The sequence below is a fragment of the Boleophthalmus pectinirostris genome, unplaced genomic scaffold, assembly GCF_026225935.1.
Source record: "Boleophthalmus pectinirostris isolate CB_2022bp ecotype Guang Dong unplaced genomic scaffold, ASM2622593v1 HiC_scaffold_4, whole genome shotgun sequence".
Classification (NCBI taxonomy): domain Eukaryota; kingdom Metazoa; phylum Chordata; class Actinopteri; order Gobiiformes; family Gobiidae; genus Boleophthalmus; species Boleophthalmus pectinirostris.
Window position 1 is genome coordinate 24,935,684 of NW_026571353.1, and position 23,110 is coordinate 24,958,793.

Sequence of the window (23,110 nt, forward strand, 5' to 3'; positions counted from 1 at the left end):
CGAGTTTGGTCCAGATAAATTGGGGGGTGTTTTTCAATGAGTTCATCCATTTCTGTCCAATTGAGGGGCCCTGTTTACTGTTTAAATCCAGATACGCCTCCAATCTGAAGGAATTAACTCAATAAATTAAACTTGCGTTAAAGTTGCACCGTGTTTGTCTGTTACCTACTTGTCTCTGTAGAAATTGTAGTTATTGTTTTGCCTGGATTGTCACACAGTATGGCTTTAAACCTACATTGCTTGTATGTATTTAATGACAGAGTTTTTTAAAGCTTAAAAAAAAATGCATTCTTTCTGTAAGCGGAATTACCTCTCCATAGATTTGACTTGTAACATGGCTTATGTCCATGTAGATACACACATTTAATGCCCTACTGTGGAATATTCAAGGCAAAACAATAACATCTCCATAGTGACAAGCACTAGAAACATTACATAGAGCAGCTTTAAAGAAAAAAACAAACACATTGACAAAGTATAGTGGTGATTGCGGGTTTATTTTGGTTATTTTTTGCAGTAACATTATTTACCAGTTCGCTGTAACAAGTGCTTTTGATTTTGCAACTGAACCAGAAAAGACTCCTGGCTCGATAGTTGACCTAATAAGGTTCTTGGTGTTTTCTTGTGTTATATTTTCTTGTTTCATTGCTTTATACATTTAATCTTTACACACTAGATTTGACTTTCTTCTGCCTGTCCAGGACTTGTTGCATCTCCTCAGCAGTGGTCGCCTCTCGGTGCTGCAGTAGCTCAGGGTTGCCCTTGGTTACGCCCCAGCCCTCGGGAGTGGACAGGGAAGGACACTGGGGGCGACCCGAGGCAGGACGGAGCTTCTCCCAGTAATCCCTATGAGCCCTGGATATAACAAAACAAGGACCTGTTTTTAACTGGAAGTGGAGTTGTAATATTTGTGTTTTTTTATCATAACGATCAAAACTATGTAGTGTTTGATGTTCTAAACTTTCATAATTTTGTTGTTTTTCTAAAATCTTCTGTCTTTAATGCATTATGGCTCATTATGGATAACATTTTGAGGACTTTTGACAATTTGAAACATACTGTGTAGAATATTTGGCCTTGAACACTTAAAGCTGCATTACTCGATTATTAGTTTATTTGTTGTTTGTTTTGTTTTGCTTTTTAGTTCCTAGCTCTCACAAACCCCTTGGCTACAACTGAGATGATGTTTTAAAAGAGCTTTTTGTACAAAATTTCCTCATTTCTAAAAATAAGAACGGGGTACCCTAAATCTAACCACTATAGGTCAAAAAGTCTAAATTTATCACCATTTTAAAACTCATTGATTCGTACTAGAGCTCACCAAACAAACCAGATAAGTGTTTTTGAGAATAGCTGAGTGGATGTATGTCAGTGCCTCAATAAGTAAAAAACAAAAAGCAGATGGTTAAGCCAGTTAAAGTTAAAGCGGAGTGTGTCAACCTAAGCAGCTGTACATTAAAGTTGATCATCTCCTGCCTTAAGTGCACTGTTGTGGTTCGTTTCATTTAGGTTTAACAGCAAAGGTCAAAGTTGATTCAATCCTGTCTGTTGATTCTGTATTGGGACAACACACTGGAATGGCATGTAATGTATGATTTAATTATCAGGACTAAAGGTGCATTTAAAGGCAAAAATAAAGATACTTGATTTAGGTTTGTGGTCACACTGTACACATTAGTCTAGAATTGGGACTAAAACTGGAGCTAAATCTTGAGTAGACCAGAACTAAACTTGGATCAAATCAGGACCGGATTAGAGTTTGAACTAGGGCTGCAATGATTCATTGACTAATAAACTAATTTTAAAAACTATAACTAGTATTACTATCTGCACTATAAAAGGCAGTATGCCTTTTGCTAGGAAAGTTAACACAGACAGCAGCATTACAGTAATAAATAATAAAGAGTAAAAAAGATATTTTGAGATGTATACTTTAAAGGTGCCATATTAGGCAAAATTGACTCTTGTGACCTTGTAGCCATGTTTGAATGTTGTTACCTCATCTAAAACATACCCAGAGTTGTGTTTTGTTTCATTCACATACGTTTGAGTAACCCTGCAGCTTTAATTTGTCTATATTTCCAAAGCTCAAAATGCTCTGTTCCACCTTGTGATGTAATGAAGCGGTAGTTTTCAAGTTTAACAGGCACCTTTTGCTTTATGTTCAGTAGAAATGGGCAGTTCCAGGGTTGAAATTATCCAAATAACCCTAGTGAAGGTGTATGGAGTCTAAAAACACAATGTGCTTTTTTGTTTGAGAGAAAAACTCAGTCTAAATATGCAGGATGTGTTAAACGTGTGAATAAAACAAAACACAAATCCAGGTATGTTTTTGATGAGGAAACAACATTACAACATAAATCAGAAAATAGCGTAATATAGACCCTTCAAAATAATGGACCATAACAACAAGCTTCCACTGGAATATTTAACCTTAAACTAGCTCTAGTTTGAACACAGTCTTTGGGTCATCACTACATCTTTTTAATGATTTCAGTTGTCACTATATTGCTCACCTTGCTCTGACCCATGGCTTGGTGTGCATCTCCAGACCAGCGCCCCAGAGTCCATGTTTGTCAGACCCCTGAGGCAGGAAGCCCCTCTCTGGTGCCAGCTCCTCGGCCACCGCCCTGGTGTGGTAGGGCTCAAACCCACAGCAGCCTCCAATGTAGCGAATACCGGCGTTATAGGCCTCCCTGGCGTATTGGTGCATGTCCCAGCGGGTCAGGATTCTGGGTTCAAGAGCTTAAAGAAGATAAAATAGGTTAAAGGTTCTATATTACACAAAATTGACTCTTGTGAGCTTTAAGCCATGTTATACTGTTACTTCATCAAAAACATATCTGAACTTGTGTTTTGTTTCATTCACATGTTTGAGTAATCCTGTATTATTAGTCTGCCTACATCTCCAAAGCTCAAAATGCTCTGTTCCACCTTATGATGTCATTAAGTGGCATGTTTTCTGTTTGAGAGAAGAAGGAAAATATGCAAGGTTTGTGTATTAAACATGTATGAATGAAACAAAACACAAATCTAAGTATGTTTTTCATGAGATAACAGATCAGAAAATAGTGTAATTTGGGCTTTTTAACATGATATCATAACCTTCTAATCTAAACTGACCATATCTCTGTTGGGATGAATATAGTACATGAACATGTATATATCTATATTTTAAGATTTAGGACTGCTGAAAATTTGCTATTTAACTGTCAAAATGTAGCTGCTAGGTCTATTACATTAAATCACAACTGACAGAAAGTTCAGTGTTTTCTTTGTCAAAAAAGAAGTAAAAAATGTGGCAATATTCAACTACAAATACTACATTGCTGTCTAGGGCTGGGTATCATTCAGAAGTTGCCTATACGATACACACCTCACCTACATAGGCCATGATATGATACATATCTTGATACAGTGTACTTTCGATTCAATACGATATATTTCAAATCAATTTAATATGGTTCATTAAAAAATAAAGGCTAAATGGCTCATGGCTGTGACACTAAACCACTTCTTGTGCAAAGTTCATATGAAACACGCTCATTTTACTCATCAAGACAGTGAAAATGTCAAATGTGTTGCATAAACGAGTTTCCTTTGTCTAAACAAGCAACAAAACTGTAGCGCTGTAACAAAATAATTTAGTAAAATATACAAAAAAATACTCTTGGTGATATATCGATACAGCAGCCCATGATATCAGTACTGTATCATCACATTAAACGATGCGATATATCGATATTTCAATATTTCAATGTTTTTGCACACCCCTATTACTGTCTGTTAAAAAGACTTCAAGACAGCCACAAGATTAAGTTTATCAATTTGTAGTTGGGATCCCTTACAAAAAGATCATTTGGTTCAGCAAGATGGATTATGTATTTGGATGTGTCTTAAAAAAAAGTGAATTGTCAGTAGTTTTACAGGCCCTGCCCTTCATCTGAAATTATGATGTGAAATTTGAGTCTGTTGCGAACCTGTTACAGTGTTTTGTTGAAACTGAGTTACACATAATGATACTTTGCAGCTGATTTCATCAACTTTCCCTAGTGGTGTGATGCTAACTGTAGGCCTCACTCTGTCTGAGACTTTAATCTGATCTTTATTTTAGCACAATCTGACCAGAAAGAGCTGGCTTGGTTGGAAGTACAACACTGCACAATATAGATATATGTAAAACACCCCCAGCATGACGTCACTGCAAAATATCAACAGCCTTGAATCATCCCCTCTGAACATAGATGTAATCGTATGATATTAGTTGGACAAAAGTATCATAAAATCACAAAGGGGTCTTACCAAAGGGGAATTCAGGCAGATCGATGAACCCTTGGCAGTTACAGTCTGGGGTGTGGTAGGCCAGAGGCTGCACTATGAAGTGAGCCTTGAGTCCAGCCTTCTCCACTGCAGCCTTCATCATCTTCACAGTCTTCACACAGGTCAGGGGGTCAAAGTGGCAGTTCACTCCCACAATCTTAGCACCTGGAAAATAGTACAGAGGTCTATAGACTCATGTCATAATAATAATAATAACAAACCTATGAGATTAACTAACTCTCTTCTTTCTGCTCCTTTTCATTCATTTCTTGTATGTTTGATGTTGTGACACTGTTGGTGTCTTTTTATACTTTACGAATGAAATAAATAAAAAAAATAAAATAAATAAAATAACTAAGTACTTCACTGCTTAAAGGTCCTATATTAGACAACATTTACTCTTGTGAGCTTTAAGCCATGTTATAATGTAAGTACCTCATCAAAAACATACCTGGAGTTATGTTTTGTTTCATTCACATGTTTGAGTAATCCTGGTTCATTCGTCTGTTTACATCTCAAAAGCTGTTCCACTTTGTGATGTCATGTAGTGGTCGTTTTCAAGTTAACAGCTATACTTTTACCTTTTGTTCTGATACGGCTGAACAGTCGATTCTAATGAAGGTGTATGGAGTTTGAAAACACAATGGAGCTCTTCCTGTATTACCACATGACATGACAAAGTGGAACAGTGTGTTTTCAGATTGAGAACCTAAATATGCAGAACCTAAATATGCAGGATTTGTGTGGTAAACCTGTGCAAATGAAATAAATTCCAGGTATGTTTTTGATGAAAAAACAACATTATAACATAGGTCAGAAACATAACATAGGCCCTTTAAATCAGCCTAAATACAATCAGGTACATATCCCAGCAGCCAGGTACAGGACAGACCCTCTGCATGTGCTCGTACAAAGGCCTATTTCAAAGATGGATTGTGTCACTTTTCTGGTGGAGGGTTCATCAAAAGCTTTTCTCCATGCAAATAGTATTACAGCCCTGCCCTCAGTGAAGAGGTGAACAGTTTGGTCAATAACTACTGTCATGCTGCTCCATGTGTCACTTGGAAGATCGCTTTGGATTTAATGGAGGCACAGTAAGTACAGGCACTGACATCCTCATGAAAACAACTTTGACCCAACATCCATCTGTAGGGTGTTTTTGTGTGTGTGTATTTACTTTATCCCAAATAACTAAATATGTTCAATTCAGTTTCAGTAAATAAAAAGTCCCATACCAGCCTTGACCAGTCTAACGGCGCAGTCTCCAGGAGAGACCCCGTGCATGTCACCCTGGGGTCCGATGCACAGAGTCGCAGCCACAGGTTTTCCACTGGTCTTCAGCACCTGCACCGCCCACTCTGCCTCCTCCACGTGCTCAAAGTACTGCAAGGACAAACCAGCTATTAAAACACTTTTAAAAATGATTTCTATGTGGTGGTCAGATAGAGATAGATAAATAATTTATTAATCCTGAGGAAAAGTCACTAAAGGTACACTATGTACTTTTTCTGGAACCCCAAAATCTAGACTTAGAAACTAATTAAACCAAATAACTAGTTGATGACTAAAATCAACATTAACATTTGAGTGATTATAAGTCAAGACACAAACTGTACCTCAGCGATCAGGAAGTCCACATTCTTCTTGATGAAAACGTCCATTTGTTTTTTGAAGATGGCTTTCACTTCGGCCTCGCTTTTGCAGCTCAAGTAGGACGGGGTCTGGGACACTCCACCAGCAACCAGCGCGTCGCCCTCATTGGCCACTTCACGAGCCAGATCACACGCAGCTTCATTTACTTGTGCACCCTGATAATAAGCAACAAGTAAAAAGGTCCTATATTATGCAAAATTTACTCTTGTCAGCTGTAAGCCATGTTATAATGCTGTTGCCTCACCAAAAACATACCTGGAGTTGTGTTTTGTTGCATTCACACATATTTGAGTAATCCTAAATTACTGTCTTTGGGGCTGTCTACATCCCCAAAGCTCAAAATGCTCTATTCTACCTTGTAATGTCATGAAGTGGTAGTTTTCAACCTAACATCTACCATTTTACCTTTGGTTCAGTGGATAATTCTGGGGCTGAAATCATCCAAATGCTTTTAGTGAAGGTGTATGGACTTTAAAAATACAGTGGAGCACTTCCTGTATTACCACATGAGATCAAAAGGTCAACAGGGTGTTTTGTGTTTGAGAAATGAAGTCAGAACCTGAAATATGCAGGGTTTGTGTGTTAGAATGAATGAATGAATGTGTGTGAAAAAAAAAACACAACTCCAGGTTTTTGATATGGGCCTTTTAATGAAAACAGGTGAACTATGATGCCTCAGTATCGTCTAATTTTGTCCTCATAGTCTAAATAAGATGAACAATAAGCTGCTATGATAATGATTAACAATGTTTTTGGTTTTTGTAGTGAATGTTTATCTTGATCCGTGATATTTTTTTTATGGGTGTCAGAGGTGGGTAGAACTTTTTAATAAAATATTTTTTCTCCGAGTAGTTTTCAGTCATTTGTATTCGGATATAGTTATGTTTTGTGGTTGATGCTTTGAAAATAACAGAGTATGTGCAATATTTAATTTTTTCCTTCCAGTTACTTAAATTTATAAATCAGTTACATTCAGAAATTGACTGATATGACTATACTTGGGTAGTACTTTCTCAAATTATCATAAATTAATTTGCTGGACCATTATATTGTATCTGTACTTCAATAATATTATACTGAAGTGACAGTACTTTGACCTGAGTACAATTGTTGGCTACTACCCACCTCTGCACATCACAGCCTTTGTAGAAATCTTCAATACCTAATCCTGATGTTCAATATAACTCATTGGCTCAGTTACTCACTGTGATTTTGAGGGCCTGTCCCCTGTTCTCCAGTTTATCGTCACTGGCATAGAAAGTGAAAGCTTGCATAACATTGGCACCAGCTCGGAGGAACTCTCTGTGCAACTGTCTCACTAAAATACACAAAGAAAAAAATCATTATTTGATGATTTGGACACTGTGTTGAATCACTGGGTTGAACTATTTCAACACTTTTTATAGACACAGATGTATTCAGCTGATATGGGGACTTCGCCCTGACCCTCCTGATGAATAAAAGACATAGATAAGGTTAAAAAAAAAAACAAAAAACTTTCACATTAAATATTATCAATGGATGTAACATTTTTTTCCCATAAAATTCATTATCTAAGTATTTTAATATTTAGGTCCAGATTTATAATGGTTAATGTATCATAAGTAATGTACTTTATAAAAGATTAAATCATCCCATGTGTTTTTACTGTCATAACAATAAATTTCTACTCTCATCTCCAGAGCAAAACTAGACAACATTATTAATGTACAGTCCAACATTTTAAAACAGCATTGTTCAAAACAGTGGAGCATGTTAAAGGTGCAATATGTAACTTTTCTGGTGTAGGGTGCGGTTCCTCCTTTTCTCCAAAAAAATTATACTGCTTCGCTGAGTAATATATTTTTTGAATCAGCAAAAGAGAAACCCCTCACGAGAAATGTTAGCTAGTATACGTTTAAATACTATTACAGTGAATATCTTAAATGGACCCAGAGTTAATTATTAAACCCCTTTGGTTATAACAGACTTTAGTGTAACTCACCAGCTTCTGGGTGAGTGACGGCGGCCTCGGGGGTCCAGGGCCCGGCCTTCACATAGCCCCTCTTCTCTAGAGCAAACACAAAGCCCCCATCTCCAATCACCACCTCGCCTGCATCCAGACGCTCAAGGATACCCTTGTGAGTGAGAAGAAAGTCACATATGAAATTATAAGACATAGCAATACACATATAAATGTATAATTTTTCAGTTGTTCCATTAAGTACTGCTATTTTTAGATAGATACTAAACTCTCTCAAGATTGAATTGCCACTAGGGCCTTGTTGACACTTGTCCTAGTTTGGTCCTGGTTTAGTCCTGGTCTAGTCCAGGTTTAGTCCTGATTTGGCCCTGTTTTAGTCCTGGTCCAGTCCAGGTTTAGTTTCAGATTTTGATGTGGTGCTTGTGTATGTGTGATCACTGCCAAAGAGTACACTGCTCGAAACACTGAAGCACTGTCTAGTTTGATAAAATACTAAATACATGTAACATATGTTTTCAAGTAATAACGTCCATCTAAATATGTCTAAAGCTCAAAGTAAAATATATTACAATAAACTACCTGCCTTCATAGTAAGTTTCAACATTTTTGGAAAACATATAATGCAAATATGCGAGAAGAGAATACTGAAATATGAACAGCTAAAGTGAAATAAAGAATCAAATGCATTTCAGAACATATCTGTAGAGGTCCAAACTGCATGGATAACACTTTCTTTTACATGACATAGAAATGCTATACTTTGTGCATGTGATTCTGTATCTGGCAGATCATATTACCAGTTCCGACCATCCGAATCTAATCCATAATTAATTTCATGTTTTACCTTCTTTGGCATCTCTGCTTCTGATATTCAGTTGCAGCACTTGTCACAGTGAACCTGTCTTTGGGCCTGGACAGCACCTGGAGGACTGTGTGAACTGTTTTATACCACTGTGGGAGAATGGGTGGATTTAAATTCTGTGCCAGATCTAAGATACATATTTGTTTTGGCTTTATGTAACTCGTCTGGTCCACTACACTGAAGGCTGGCATGGGCTCAGGTAAAACAAGGACAGGTTTTTTTCAGTCCTGTCAGTTTAATAATTATATTAGAGCTGCAGGAAATTGGGTCACTGGTTAAAATATTAACTCACACCTCAGTTTTGTGTAAATTTCTAAATACATGTTTACATGGGCTTTTGATGACAGTAATAACAGACAGAGCCAAACTTAAAAAAATAAATTAGGGCACTTTTAAAGACACCCCAAAACTCCTCTTGCAAATGTTACAGGAGGACTATGCAGCTTTTCTGGAGGAGTGCCCCCCACCAGCTTGTCTTTGATACCATTGCATTTTGGAGGCTTCTAGGCAACACATCTCCATGGATACAAACAGGGCCATTATTTGGTCAGTCCCGTATCTGGCTTGTCTGTATTTCTGGTGAAGCGTTGTCCCAGTCCAAAACACTGGGAGGTCTTTGGGTGGGTGCTGTGGGTGTGTTGACCTTCGGTGCAGCGTGTGGAGCTCTGTGGTGACTGGGTCTATCCAGTTTAAGGGAGATGGTGACAGATCTGTGCTGTTTATCAACAGAGCCAAAGTCCAGACGACAATCTGGAAAAATCCAACTGTTTCATTTAACTATTGAGCCAGTGTTAAAGCAGCACTATGTAACATTTCAAGTGGAGAGTCTGCCACCTACTTGTTATGTTATTGCTTTGACAGTATTGCATTAAATTGATATATTTTGCATCTCTTCAAATAGATCTAAATCCTTACAGTGAGCGGCGTTGTTTCTCCTGGTGTCATCAACTGCTTGTCTCCTTGGAAACAGACAATAATCTGTAATCTCCATAGAGACAAAAACATGGTGGACCCTCCAGCAGAAAAGTTTCACAGTGCACCTTTAACATTAACATTATGACCACATGTCCATAGTTTATGTGTAGCGCTATAGGCAGAAATAGCTCTTATGTTTCAAGTATCAGTGTAGTGCTGACTCAGGGCAGCGTGGTAAAGGAGAGCCCACATACCCCATACAGATGGACCACAAGTGTCCACTGGAATGAGCTGGAATGTGACTGCATTTTGTCCAGCCTGACCTTTGACCTTTTGACATCATGAAAACACATAACTTATGCAACATGAACTATGAGGAAACACACATTTTAAGGCAGACTGGTTGCATTTGTGGATTTCTTCTACATATCATTACTCCAATTTATGTTTTAAAACTAGGATCCCATGCACATTATAAACAAGTATAACCTAAAACATGCTACATAGGTCTCCAAAAAGAACAGTTGATAGCCAAGGTCAGTTAAATACAATCAATCAATGAACCTGCCCAGGGACTACAGGTGGAAATTAGCACTGGTGCTACAACCTGGTACAATGCATTTCTCCTGTTAAGGTTAATGTAAAAACTGTGCGCTGTCTCTGTCTCTAAATAAATAAATAAATAAATAAATTGTTAATTGTTAAAGTCTAAGAGTAGTTGCATTTCAGAAAAGGCCAAAATATGAATGAATAACTATTGTAAAATCGACCAGACCAAACTAACTTTTCAGGTGGAGGGTCCGTCACTGCTTGCCTCCATGTAGATGCTTTGCTAAATGCATAAATATAAGATAAGTTTAATGCTATACGGTGGAACATTCCATATAATCCACATCACATCTCCATAGTTTCAAGCATCTGTTTTCACTGTCCACCCAACTGTCAACATTACAATAGTTATATGGTTGTTGTTTATAATGTGCACGGCATTTAAAACATAAATTGCACATTTTATGATAATATTGGTCAAAAATCACAATTCTTTATTTCTTTCTTTATTTTAAATCCTTCACATATACATGTTTATTTGCTCCTGCCACAGATAACTAACAGAAGTCAGGTTAAGTCTTACAACCTCGTAATTGACTGAAGACTTCTGTTTACATGTTGTGGACTCAGTATTAAATTTCACCAGAGACATTTTAGCTATTTCAGATTTCAGAGTACAACTGTGTGTAGAGGCCGAGGAGTTTGATATTTCTATTTGTAGCCAGAACTAGTTCACACAGGCTACAGCTGGAGCCATTATAAACGTCCTGAAAGACTGGACTAAAGGGAGCGGAGGAGGCGGCCCATAGGTGTGGCACTGAAGTTCTTCTAAGTTCTCCAACAGAAAACACTCTGTTTCACACTGTGATAACATGAGGTGAAACAGATTGGGCTCCACTGTGTTTTTAAACTCCATACACCTTCACTGGAATCACTTGGAAAATTTGAGCCCTGGAATTATCAAGGGCTACTGAAGAAAAAGACAAAAAGGTAGCGTTGATATCACAGGGTGGAACAGAGCATTTTGAGCTTTGGAAATGTAGGCAGACCAGGATTACTCAGCGGGTTTTTGATGAGGTGAGCTTTAACATGGCTTTAATCTTTAAGTGTATAGCACCTTTGACTGTCTCTAAGTCACAGGTGTCAAACATACGGCCCGAAGGCCAGATCCGGCCCTCCAAGACCTTTAATCTGGCCCTCGGCTGATTTTCTACTAAAATATTTTAATTATATTTCTTATTAAAATATTGGTAATTTCCTGTGTTGTTTAGCACAGCAGCGTCTCCAGCATCTCTGTGCGTGGCCCCTCCCACCAGAGCAGCACAAATGAAGACTTGTCTCTTTCCAAACGCTCTTAAAGGACGATCGTTTTGAATGTTGACCGTGACACCCTCATCAGCAAAATGTCCAAAATGAGAAAAGTGGAGCCGAGTGCAGGATTTTCCAAGAAAAATTGACTTATTCCTATTTGCATACAAGTTAATGTTAAAACTTTGTGTTGAAATTGTATTTTTTTTAAAGTTTCAGGTTTTTCATAATATTATAATATTTAGTAAAAAAAAAAAAAAGAGTTTATCAATTAAAAAAGAGTTTTGTAACAGATTTGTGTTTCTCTGCACAAATATTTGAACTTATTGTTATTTTTGGGGTTTATGACATGAGTTTTCTGATCCAGCCCCTTTGGATCAAAGTCGGTTCAATACAGCCCCCGGACCAAAATGAGTTTGACACTCCTGCTCTAAGTGAAGAGGGCTGGGAAAAGGCCAGATTTGTCGTTATAAAAGGAGAAAAGGAGGAGATGAGAGGCGCTGCACGTTTGCAAACTGCTAACCACATTATCTTTGGGGGGACCGCATTTGTAACGTGAACGACCTGGGCTGACACTGATAAAGATATGGTTAACTATTGACAGTTCAAACACCAATAAAATACACTGTTGCTTCAGAGACATCACATGCTTTCACGGGCTTTTGACCAAAGATTCAACATTGGTATTTTAATCCAAGCTAGTCCACAGCAAATCTATCTTTAGGGCCAAACTCACCAGCTCTTAAAGCTTTTCTGTGTCTCCTCCTGTTAGTTTATCTCCACCCCTTTCCACGGTCCAATCACAGCTCAGTGTGGAGTCAACATGTGCTACTCATGCCTGTCTTCTTGCACTGGTGTAGGCCACTGAAACATAATGCAGAGAAGAAAGGTTACTCGGTTTATTGAGTATATGTTCTTTGACCTAGTATTTCTTCAAAAGTTGCCGTTATCTATCCTGTCGTGCTGTACTCAATTCGAGTAAATAAAATGCAGTGAAAGTCATTCTGTAAAAGAGCTAGACACGAAAAACCTGTCTATCACTCATGGGCATTACTGGAGCGTACCTATGTACCCACAGCCCCATTAAAAAATAAAATAAATAAAAAATAAATAAATATAAATAATAAATATATATATATATATATAATATATATATATATATATATATTATATATTATATATATATATATATATATATATATATATATATCCATCCATCCATCCATTTTCGTCCGCTTATCCGGGGCCGGGTCGCGGGGGAGCAGCCTAAGCAGGGACTCCCAGACTTCCTTCACCCCAGACACGTCCTCCAGATCCTCCGGGGGGACCCCGAGGCGTTCCCAGGCCAGCCGAGAGACATAGTCCCTCCAGCGTGTCCTGGGTCTTCCCCGGGGCCTCCTCCCGGCGGGACATGCCCGGAACACCTCCCGAGGGAGGCGCCCAGGAGGCATCCGGAACAGATGCCCGAGCCACCTCAACTGGCTCCTCTCGACGTGGAGGAGCAGCGGCTCTACTCCGAGCTCTCCTCCGTGTGACTGAGCTCCTCACCCTATCTCTAAGGGAGCGCCCAGCCACCCTGCGGAGGAAACTCATTTCGAGCGCTTGTATCCGCGATCTCGTCCTTTCGGTCACTACCCAGAGCTCATGACCATAGGTGAGAGTAGGAACGAAGACTGACCGGTAAATCGAGAGCTTCGCCTTTCGACTCAGCTCCCTCTTCACCACAACGGTCCGATACAGCGACCGCATCACTGCCGAAGCTGCACCGATCCGCCTGTCAATCTCACGTTATACATATATATATATAATTCTATTTAAGAGATATTTTAGAAAGTAATACTGTGACCTCTACCCTCACCATGGCCCTAACTTTAACCATAAACAATAAAAGTGGTAACATAGAGCTAACACCGTAGACCTATTATTATATAAACTACACTCAACCCAGTAAGTTTGTTCAAAATGTTCATTAAAACTCAGTGAATTAACACGATTCAGAAGTGCTGTCTTTGATTTCTCCATAAGGGAAATAAATAAAAGCTTCATACTTACATACAGAGATGTTTGTTCGTATACACCGGGGCACGTGGTTCTCGTGGCGCGCATTGACTAAGTTTTGGTCACTAATTTAAAAAAAACAAAACAAAACAAAACTAAAAAAACATTATTACAGTTTCAGATTATCTTCAGTAGGATACAATTCGTTCACTGCCATAATTTGCCAAAAAAAAAAAAAGGGGCTTGAAGACATAAAGTTCCATCTTCTACTTGCACTGTGCACATTTGTCCACAAGAGGGCGTCCTGTTGTTAGTAATACTTGACCAGCAGCAGGAGCAAACAAAGTGTTACTGATTGTTGGGGAAACTTGTACATCAGCAGCATTAGGATTGTGTGGCGTCTCCTTCTTTTTCATTAGAGCAAATCATACTGACAGATTTTAAGTCTTATGTGGGCTATTTTGCAAACACGTTATCACAAGTGTTTTACAAGTAGATGCACAACAACTCACCTTTATGTAACAGATAACCCTATGTCATTGTTGCACAGTCTTCCTATGACCTCTTGCATAAAGCTGAGATTTTATATTTGATTACTTTCTATTTTATTTTGACTTGTACATAAACTTTTATACAAATATGCCTTATTTGACAGCTGTCTCTTTAGAATTTCTATTACCATTTATATGTTTTGCTCTTTCTTATTATATTATATTGTGATGAGTGAGCTACTGTGTCCAAATAATTTCCCTCGTGGATCAATAAAGTTTGTCTAAGCCTTAGTCTAAGTTTCCTGTATCCCACTGTTTACTGGATAAGCCATTTATATTTAGTTCATGACCTAACTTGACGCTATAACTCAGTTTGACGTGCTCAAAAGAAAAAGTAAAATATACTTATGATAAAAGTCCAAACAAAGGGGGGTCGGTCTTGTTTTGCAGCTGACGCACACGCCTCTGATTGGCTGCTCTTTTGAAGTATGCTAATGAGGTGGGCGGGGCCAGAGTGAAAGAGTATGTGACGTCAGTTCCCCCGTTCTCAGTGAGCGAAACAAACATGGCGGTAGACTCGAGTGGACCAGGGTTTAGGCTAAATTTATTCTTATTTACCTGCGCTTTTCTGGGGACCCGGACTGAGGTGGCGGGCCAGGACACGAGAAGCCCCCCGCGGATACTCGGCATGCGCCTGGAGAGGAGCGACACCCCGGCGGGCACCACGGAAAAAGGGGTGATCCAGGTGACCGAGGGCAGTGACATCCTCTGCAGGTTCTACGGGCTGCACTTGCTCCCCAACAGCTCGGGTCTAATCAGGTTTACGGAACTTTACTCCAGCGACAAAGAGGATGACGATCTGGGGGCGATAGACATGCAGTTCAATAGGACTTGTCCGGAGCCTACTATAGACGTGATTGTGCGTAAAGGCATGAATGTTTCCAATCATAACACTGCCGGAGTGGTCAGTGTCCGGGTCAAACAACTTCGTAAGAGCGAGGTGGTAAAAGTTTTCGGATTGTGCGTACGGGACAGCTTGGAAGATGACAAGTGGCGGCTTTTGGATGAAAATGATGGAAGACTGCGCGTGGTGGAGGAGAAAAAGTCACTACTTCCCATGTGGGTACAGGTTATACTGATCTCCTGCCTCTTGGTTCTGTCTGGGTTGTTCAGTGGTCTTAACCTTGGACTGATGGCGTTGGACCCCATGGAACTTCGCATAGTGCAAAGTTGTGGTACAGAGAAGGAGAAGAAATACGCACGCAAAATTGAGCCAATTCGTAGGAAGGGTAACTACTTACTGTGTTCCCTTCTTCTCGGAAATGTCCTGGTCAACACTACTCTCACTATACTTCTTGACGACCTTATTGGCTCAGGTTTAGGGGCAGTGGTCGCATCTACTGTTGGGATTGTCATCTTTGGAGAAATTGTCCCCCAAGCTCTGTGCTCCCGTCATGGTTTAGCTGTAGGTGCCAACACTATCCTCCTCACCAAGTTTTTCATGCTATTGACTTTCCCGCTGTCATGGCCTATAAGTAAGCTTTTAGACTGCGTTTTGGGGCAAGAAATTGGCACGGTTTACAATAGAGAGAAGTTGGTGGAGATGCTCAAAGTGACAGAGCCCTATAATGATCTAGTAAAAGAGGAACTAAACATGATCCAAGGAGCTTTAGAACTAAGGACCAAAACTGTAGAGGATGTGATGACTCCTCTTAGTAACTGTTTTATGATTCATAGTGGGGCCGTTTTAGACTTTAACACCATGTCGGAAATTATGGAAAGTGGATACACGAGGATACCTGTCTACGAAGATGAACGATCAAATATAGTGGACATCTTGCTTGTCAAAGATTTGGCCTTCGTCGATCCGGATGATGGTACCACTCTCAAGACCATCACCAAGTTCTACAACCACCCGGTGCATTTTGTGTTCCACGATACGAAGCTGGACTCCATGTTGGAGGAATTCAAGAAAGGTGGGTGCAGTTATTCATTTAAGAGCTCTCATAGATATTTTAATTCAGCTGTAGATGCTTTATTGATCTTACATGGTGGGGTTGACATCACAGATTACATAAATGCACATAGGAAACCTGCTTGTTGTCACTTTCCAATTGGAAGTGAGCATGGGTTCGTCTTCGGCTCCATCGAGTCTGGCTCCAATTTACTTTGTCCTAAAAAACTTAACAGCTGCTGTCAGAGTTCTTATTTTGGTCTTAAGATGTTCAAATCAACCAGTTCTACATGGTCCAGGCATTTTATTTTATTTTTTAGCTTTTTTGTCCATAAATCAGTCGCTACTTCTAATATGGAACTCTGCTCCAAATTCGCCCCATAACTGCAAGCCTCATGAGCTTCATTTGACTGGAACCGAATGCTATGGGTAATGCCACAGTCCTTTAGTCCACTTCTTTTTACAGTCTATGAGTGGTAAAAAATGTAATCATTATATATTAGGGATTATCTCTCGGTCCAATATTATCACAATATTTTGGAGAGGCCAATATAATTGCAGATAGGAAGCTTTTTTTTGCTTTTAAAATACCCCGAGAAGAATTTGGTGTGAATTATTGCTGTCATAATCTCAAGAATTCAAGTAAAAACCATATTACTTCATGTTATCTGTGCTGAAATGAATCATGGGATATGTAGATTCTGATGTTTATTAGCTATTGCAGCTGTAAAAGAATGCATTGAAGCAAAGGAACTTGTGATTCGATATACTGTGGCTCCCCATGGTATTGTTGTGAAACTTTTGACAATACGATATCACGATTTTTCGGTTATTATTACATCTCTATTATTTATATCTCCCCTTGTATTGCAAAGATATTCAACTAGATCATATTCAGTGATTTGAGGTTTAGCTACTTTTCCCTGATTTGCATTGGCCAGCCTCTGCTCTGACTGAGGACCAGAGGAGTAAATCAATCACAGCGAGGTGTGAGGAAACAGATCGCTTTAGGTGACTCATGAGGTAATCTAGTCAATACGACGTGTACATGAATTGCACTAAAGTTGAGACTATGACCTGGGCATGGGGCAGAATGAGACAAGAGTTACGCATAATTCATGAATAAAATAAAACAAAAAATTAAATTAATGAATACATTGTGTGTTTGAGTTCACAATTTTGGCCTTACAAGTTCTGATTTCTTTAGATTAGATTAGATTTTTTTTTTTGTCAAATGTAAGACAAATGTAAACATAAGAGGTTAAAAAATATCAGAAGCTCATTTTTCACTTGTGTGCACAATTTGTTGCAGTTTTATCTTGCAAGATCTTTTGGTACAAGATCGTCTCTCACCCCTACCTAGATTAAGACCCAGTATTGAGTTGTTTTTGCTGGCAATCGTCCTTTTTATACAGTTTTAAAATATATATGATCTCTTTATAGCATCCAGTAGATACTTTGCAGCTGAGGTCATGAACATTTCCTGGGGGTGTGATGCTAGCTGTAAGTATGCTCTGTCTGAGACTTTGTTGCTCTGTCTGACGCTTTGTTAGACTTTAATCTGATCTTTATTTTAATGTAATCTGACCGTAAAGAACTGACTTAGTTGGAACAGGTGAGCTGATTTGTGCTGTTAAACAAGTCTCTCTCTAATAACATTACGCTCAGAAGCTAGAAAGCGTTTGTTTTTCAGTCAGTCACTGTCTCTTACTGACACTTAAACAGGACCCTGAACGCTCATATTGATCACAGGCTGTTGGTGTTGTTTAAATCAGTTTTGTATTTTTTCTTGAGTTTTCAGACTATCTTAAAACCTTTTTGGATGTGTACTAATGTGTGCACATACATGTAGAACACCTCCAGCGTGATGTCTGTATAAATATGAATAATATAAGCATAAATACATTTTTGTACATCTTGGTGTAAAAAATCTACAGTCTACATTATATTTGCTAGCTCACTGAACTTTTGCTGCATTTCTTAGCCCCTTGTGGTGTTCTTTGTGACTGTTTAACACACTACTCCATTGACCTCTTTTACTTTCTCTCTTGCAAACGCTCTCTGGAGCCGTCCCCTGCAGGGAGATATTTTCCTTTTCTCAGGCATCTCATCACAAGGTCACAGACAGTAGAGGAGCATGCTGAGTGCCGTGAGTAAACAGGGGCGGCCTCTCTCTCTCTCTCTGTCAAAGCAAGAAAAAATAATAATGCAGTTTATTTATTAACTGAAGATACTTACAGCAGTTAACGTGTACAGACAGAGCTTTAACATTCACAATAGGCTGGCTCGCAGATGGTAGTCAACGGCTTATATAACTCTATGGTAGTGTTTTTGAAAGAAATATCCAAAATAGAAATCCACAAATGTCATTATTATTTGTTAAGGATTGGGTCCACAAACCTGCAATAATAGAATGACAACAATCACATATTTGGAGTTGCAACACGTTCTGTGGCTATTGAGAAAAAATATTTTACAATGTTTTTTATGCTAACAGAGATGTTTAACTTTGAGCCAGTTTTAGTTTCATGTGAATAGGGCCATTAATTAAAGAGATATTAAACATAAACTAGGTCAACAAGTCTGCAATCTGACGGTGTAACAGCAATTTTTACCATAGAATACTCCAGCTCCATTTTAAAGTATAGGGATTTTACAAATACCATTAAAAGCATAATATTAAAAGGCATTTTCAACTATGACCTCATTGTATGGAGGAGTGAATAGGCAAAGCTAAAATGTATTTGAGTTTTGAGTTTGGATTTGAAATGTGTAAAAGCAGCACTGTATTCTTCAGTAACTCATGACTCACAAGTTGTAGTTGTAAATAAAGATGATAGGGGAAGTGCTCAGTATTAGATGGGAATATAGCCAAGTTACAGCTCTGCAGATAATAACTGTAGTAATTGTTGGCACATTTAAAAACATTTGGCACTGCAGTATTCGGCATCCGCACTGCACAAAAGTAGCTGTCATATTTGTAGTACAGTACATTCCAGCTCTTGATTTCCAGAACAGTGATATTGAATAATTTATCCATAACCCTTAAGATTTTTCATAAGATTAGATATACATGATTCAAAATGGCTAGGATGTGTACCAGTGTGTACTTTGACTTTTATGTACTGTGGTCCAAAGTTGACAAAGGCTTTTTTTGCCAAAATGTCACTTAAATATAAAAAAGCTTTGGGACATGGGCCATCTGAGTGTGCTATGTATTTTTTCACTTTTATTTTGCTGTTCCTTGCCTTTGCACCTCTACAAGAACTTTGGTCTTCATTTTCTGTTTCATTTGCTACTTTTACTTTTATACGAAGTTTATTTCCATGCTTATATGAAGTTTATTTCCATGCTGTGGAATAATCAAAGGCTAACAGGACCCTCCACTAGAAAAGCACAGTGCACCTTTAAAGTTCATATGGCAGGTGTTTATTAAGTTTTGTATTAATTAACTTGGCACATTGCTGTAATTTCAGTGTTTGAATTGTTAAGGGTAGGGCTGTGTATCATTAAGAACTTCCCAATACGATACATACCTCGATACAGTCCACTTTCAATTTGATACAGTATATTTCAAATCATTTATGGTTCAATAAAAATAATTGCTAAATCACAGCTGTGACACTAAAAGTCTTTGTTAAACCACTTCTTGTGCAAAGTGAATATGAAACACACCAATTTTACTCATCAAAACAGTGAAAATGTCTGATATACTGCATAAATGAGTTTCCTTCCTCTAAACAAGCACAGCTGTAGCGCTGTAACAAAATAATTTAGTAAAATATACCAAAAAATACTCTTGGCGATATATCGATACAGCAGCCCACGATATCGATACTGTATCATCACATTAAACGATACGATATATCAGTATTTTTGCACACCCCTAATTAAAGGCACACGCTTTCGAACTAGCTTATATCCCCCAATGTTAATAGAAACAATTACAATTGAATTAATGCAAGACAAATAAGTTTAAACCTATTCCGTGGTAGCCTGATTCATCAGCCGGTTTCACTTCGTTGAAACTGTCTGACCTCACAGTATTAGGATTCATTCACTCGATGGTAGGCGGGTACTTCCAATCGCTGCTATTTGGTCGTGACGTTTGTAATGCATCAAATCCCGCAGGAAGAAGGGCAATAACTTCATTCCCCTTGATATAATCCACCAAACTTTCTCTTTGTTCCTCCTTTAAATCCTCAATCTCGGGAATCGTTGCCAACACAGAATGTATAGCTTCGTCTACCTCCATCTAAAGCACTTTACTGTTGTGCTGTACCACAAAAGGGACCCAGACAGGCACTTGAGTTTGACGTCATGGCTTCACAGCTCTTTGCTGATTGGCCGGTGTGTGGTCTACAACTTCCAGGGTTCTTGCAAACTGTCTAGTGTATTCCGATTCCTGACCTAGTCGCTGGAGAGAAATGAAATACTGTGTAACATTCCAGGAAAAGCTTTAACATCAGACAGTCTGTCCCTCTACCAGAAAAGTTATATAACGCACTATTAAGGTGAAGTTATGTATTCATTAAAATATTGTTATCATAATCAGTCTCCACGGTACGGCCTTGCATCCCCTTGGTAACAGTTTTGATTCCTCTGGCTTGCCACTTGCTCCCTACCTCCTACCTCCTCTCTCCTATCTCCTCTCTCACCTCTGAAGTTCCACTCTCTTGCTGCCTGGCATCCGTTTCCATGGCGACAGCATCCAGCAGCGGCGGTGTGTTTGTGGAGCATGAGAGCCCACTGAACTGTTGACATTTACTGGACTGTGTAGGAGGCAGGCTGTTGCATAAAGTGCAATGGAGGTGCCATTCTCCTCATTTAAAACTGCGACCTTTAAATGATCTTATCAGATGCTATGAATGTTTAATGATGCCCTGCGCTGTGAAAGAAGGTTGTTCATGAGGTAACTGAATACACACAGGTATCATACTGGGCACTCCAAGATATTTCAGTTTATATGTGATAATAACTTTTAGGGCTGCTCAATTTTGGAAAATAATGTAATTACAAGTTTCTGACAAGTTTTGTGGTTGGACTTGGAGTAAAACCATTTCCACCAAACCAATTTTCATTAACTTTTTTGTTTCTTCTGTTTTTGTCTTTGTCTCTTCATGTAAGCATCTTTGAGTATCTTGAAAAGCAGGATATTAAGTCTTATAATTAAATTATTATTAAAGAACAGGAGGATTAACATTTGAGAGAACTGTAATATGAATTCCATGTATTTCAGAACATGTTTGTAGAGGTAGATCCTTCTGTAAAAGATGGGATATTTTGTTCTTTGCACAGTTTGCTCAAGACATTCTTTAATTATCTAAATCTGAATAATAAAATTAGGTTGTGATTTGATAATTGCACCAACACAAATTGTGATTTAGATTCAGTTGCGAGTTTAGAGCTGGAAGGTCATTGCAATTTAGCTGTTGTAGTTTAGTTTGGTCTGTCTTTAATCTTTGTCACAAATGTAATAAATTCAATTGTCTAAAGATGAAATAATATGAATAAACTCTATCTTCATTAGATCATTATGTAGTTGACTGGTATCACAATCAGTTGTAGAAGTAATAAACAAATGAATAAATTAATGCGCATCTAAGAGGAATTTACTTGTGACTAATGAATTATTGAGCTGAAGGAAGTGTTACCAATTGACTAACACACTAACCTTAAGTTAATTAATAACATTTTAATAGCAGTTAATAACAAAGGAAAATTGCTAGAGAGAAAGAAAGTATTTTTGCCTCCAGCCAAATCTTGATTCTGGTCCCTCAGTGCAAGCACCAGGTGTAATTGCCAAACCACACAGACACCAATGAAGCATGAAGGGTGCACTGTCACATGTCAATCTCCAGACCAGCTCAGACCATGGAAACAAGAGTGGATGAGACAGAGGCAGAGTGGTTAGTGCACATACCCCACATCAAGAATGTCCCTGGTTTGATTCCCAGTTCAGATGAGTGAGAATATACTTGAGGAGGGGCTTTCCTAATCCTTAGTAAAAGTTTGCTCAAGATCAAGCTGCTTGTCTCCATGGAGATGTTATTACTTTACTTCAAATGGCCCACTCCATGGCATTAAGCTTAATTACTCAAAAGTGCATTTTCTTTGTGGGTGTCCTATGGCATGTAACCTGACCAGGTAGCATCACCTTCTTGTCTCCATGGAGATTGACTAGTTCAATGGAACATTTTAATGAATGCAATAAGTTCTCCATGCAAGCAAGTGGCCCAGAAAAGTTACACAGAGCACCTTCAAGTTTTATATGTCATTTAATTATCAGAAATATCTCTGTCACTCATTAGTTTCCATCCAGATTTCAAACTTTTATTACTTTTTCACAGACAGTCTATCACCCGCCCACAGTTGAGCTCCATAACCCTTCATTCCTCCAGATATTGTCACATTTTAGTCAAACATTACTGAAAACTTGAGAAACTGGACTTGAGTCATTTGGTTGACTAAAGCCAAACTTTCTTGGATTTTTCTTCTCTTGTTGAACTTCAGTGACCTGCCTTCAGTGTTGTTGGTGATTGTCATGTCTGTCTACACTGTCCACTCACTTTATCAGGGACACACTGTTTATCTCATAACTGACATTGGATTAAATGTTCTGCGGTTTGCCAGCTATTGTCTGCTATCTTAGATCTCCAAAATCTATAAACAGTTTATTGCACACTGTAAATGTCTTTAGCTTGAATTTAGTGTATGATTTACATTGAATTCCAAATGACCTAAAAATCGAAGGCTTCACACACACACACACACACACACAAACAAACAAACACGCTGCATGCACATACACACACATAGACAGTAGAATAAGTATTCATTAATTGTCAATAATTTATTCTAAAATGTTCTAGAAATATGTTGTTTTATCTACCCAGATTTTTTTGGCATTGTACTAAATATTTAGGACTTCTATGCAATTTTGAACCAGTTGCAAGGGTTATGTTTAAGTTTTAACTGCCCCAATTGTGTTTTATCTATTTACTCATTAACATGTGTTTTCTCTGACCTTTCAAAACTTACTGTGACTGGGTTTGCCTCTCCACAGATCTGACATATAATTTGGCCCTGTGGTGTCA

The 23,110-nt window shown here is 38.5% G+C and overlaps 2 protein-coding genes across 3 annotated transcripts in view; one reads left to right on the top strand and one right to left on the bottom strand.

The window, feature by feature from the left end:
- Window positions 1-476: 476 nt before the first annotated feature.
- Window positions 477-12,434, bottom strand: LOC110172084 (betaine--homocysteine S-methyltransferase 1-like). 2 transcript variants are annotated; one of them, XM_055161597.1, is made up of 8 exons: window positions 12,307-12,434; window positions 7,958-8,090; window positions 7,179-7,291; window positions 5,937-6,128; window positions 5,556-5,703; window positions 4,303-4,485; window positions 2,517-2,745; window positions 477-855 (listed from the first exon to the last, which is right to left on the bottom strand). In XM_055161597.1, exons 3-8 carry the CDS (start codon window positions 7,245-7,247, stop codon window positions 666-668), a joined length of 1,011 nt encoding a protein of 336 aa, XP_055017572.1. In that variant the 5' UTR covers window positions 7,248-7,291; window positions 7,958-8,090; window positions 12,307-12,434; the 3' UTR covers window positions 477-665. The 2 variants fall into 2 exon arrangements, with proteins under 2 accessions (XP_055017572.1, XP_020793562.2); XM_020937903.2 differs by lacking the exon at window positions 12,307-12,434 and adding an exon at window positions 8,781-8,880.
- A 2,164-nt stretch (window positions 12,435-14,598) lies between these two features.
- The window catches only part of LOC110172088 (metal transporter CNNM4), a 50,380-nt gene continuing 41,868 nt past the window's right edge, over window positions 14,599-23,110 (top strand). The window contains exon 1 of the mRNA XM_055161403.1: window positions 14,599-16,035. Coding sequence (XP_055017378.1) covers window positions 14,625-16,035 — 1,411 coding nt within the window. The 5' untranslated portion in view covers window positions 14,599-14,624. The remainder of the gene's footprint in view (window positions 16,036-23,110) is intronic.

Excerpts from the sequence above, each read along its gene's own strand:
- LOC110172084 (XM_020937903.2), bottom strand. Across the intron at positions 6,129-7,178 it reads GACAGGCCCTCAAAATCACA|GGTGCACAAGTAAATGAAGC; the intron begins GTGAGTAACTGA and ends GCTTATTATCAG. Across the intron at positions 5,704-5,936 it reads TGGACTTCCTGATCGCTGAG|TACTTTGAGCACGTGGAGGA; the intron begins GTACAGTTTGTG and ends TTGTCCTTGCAG.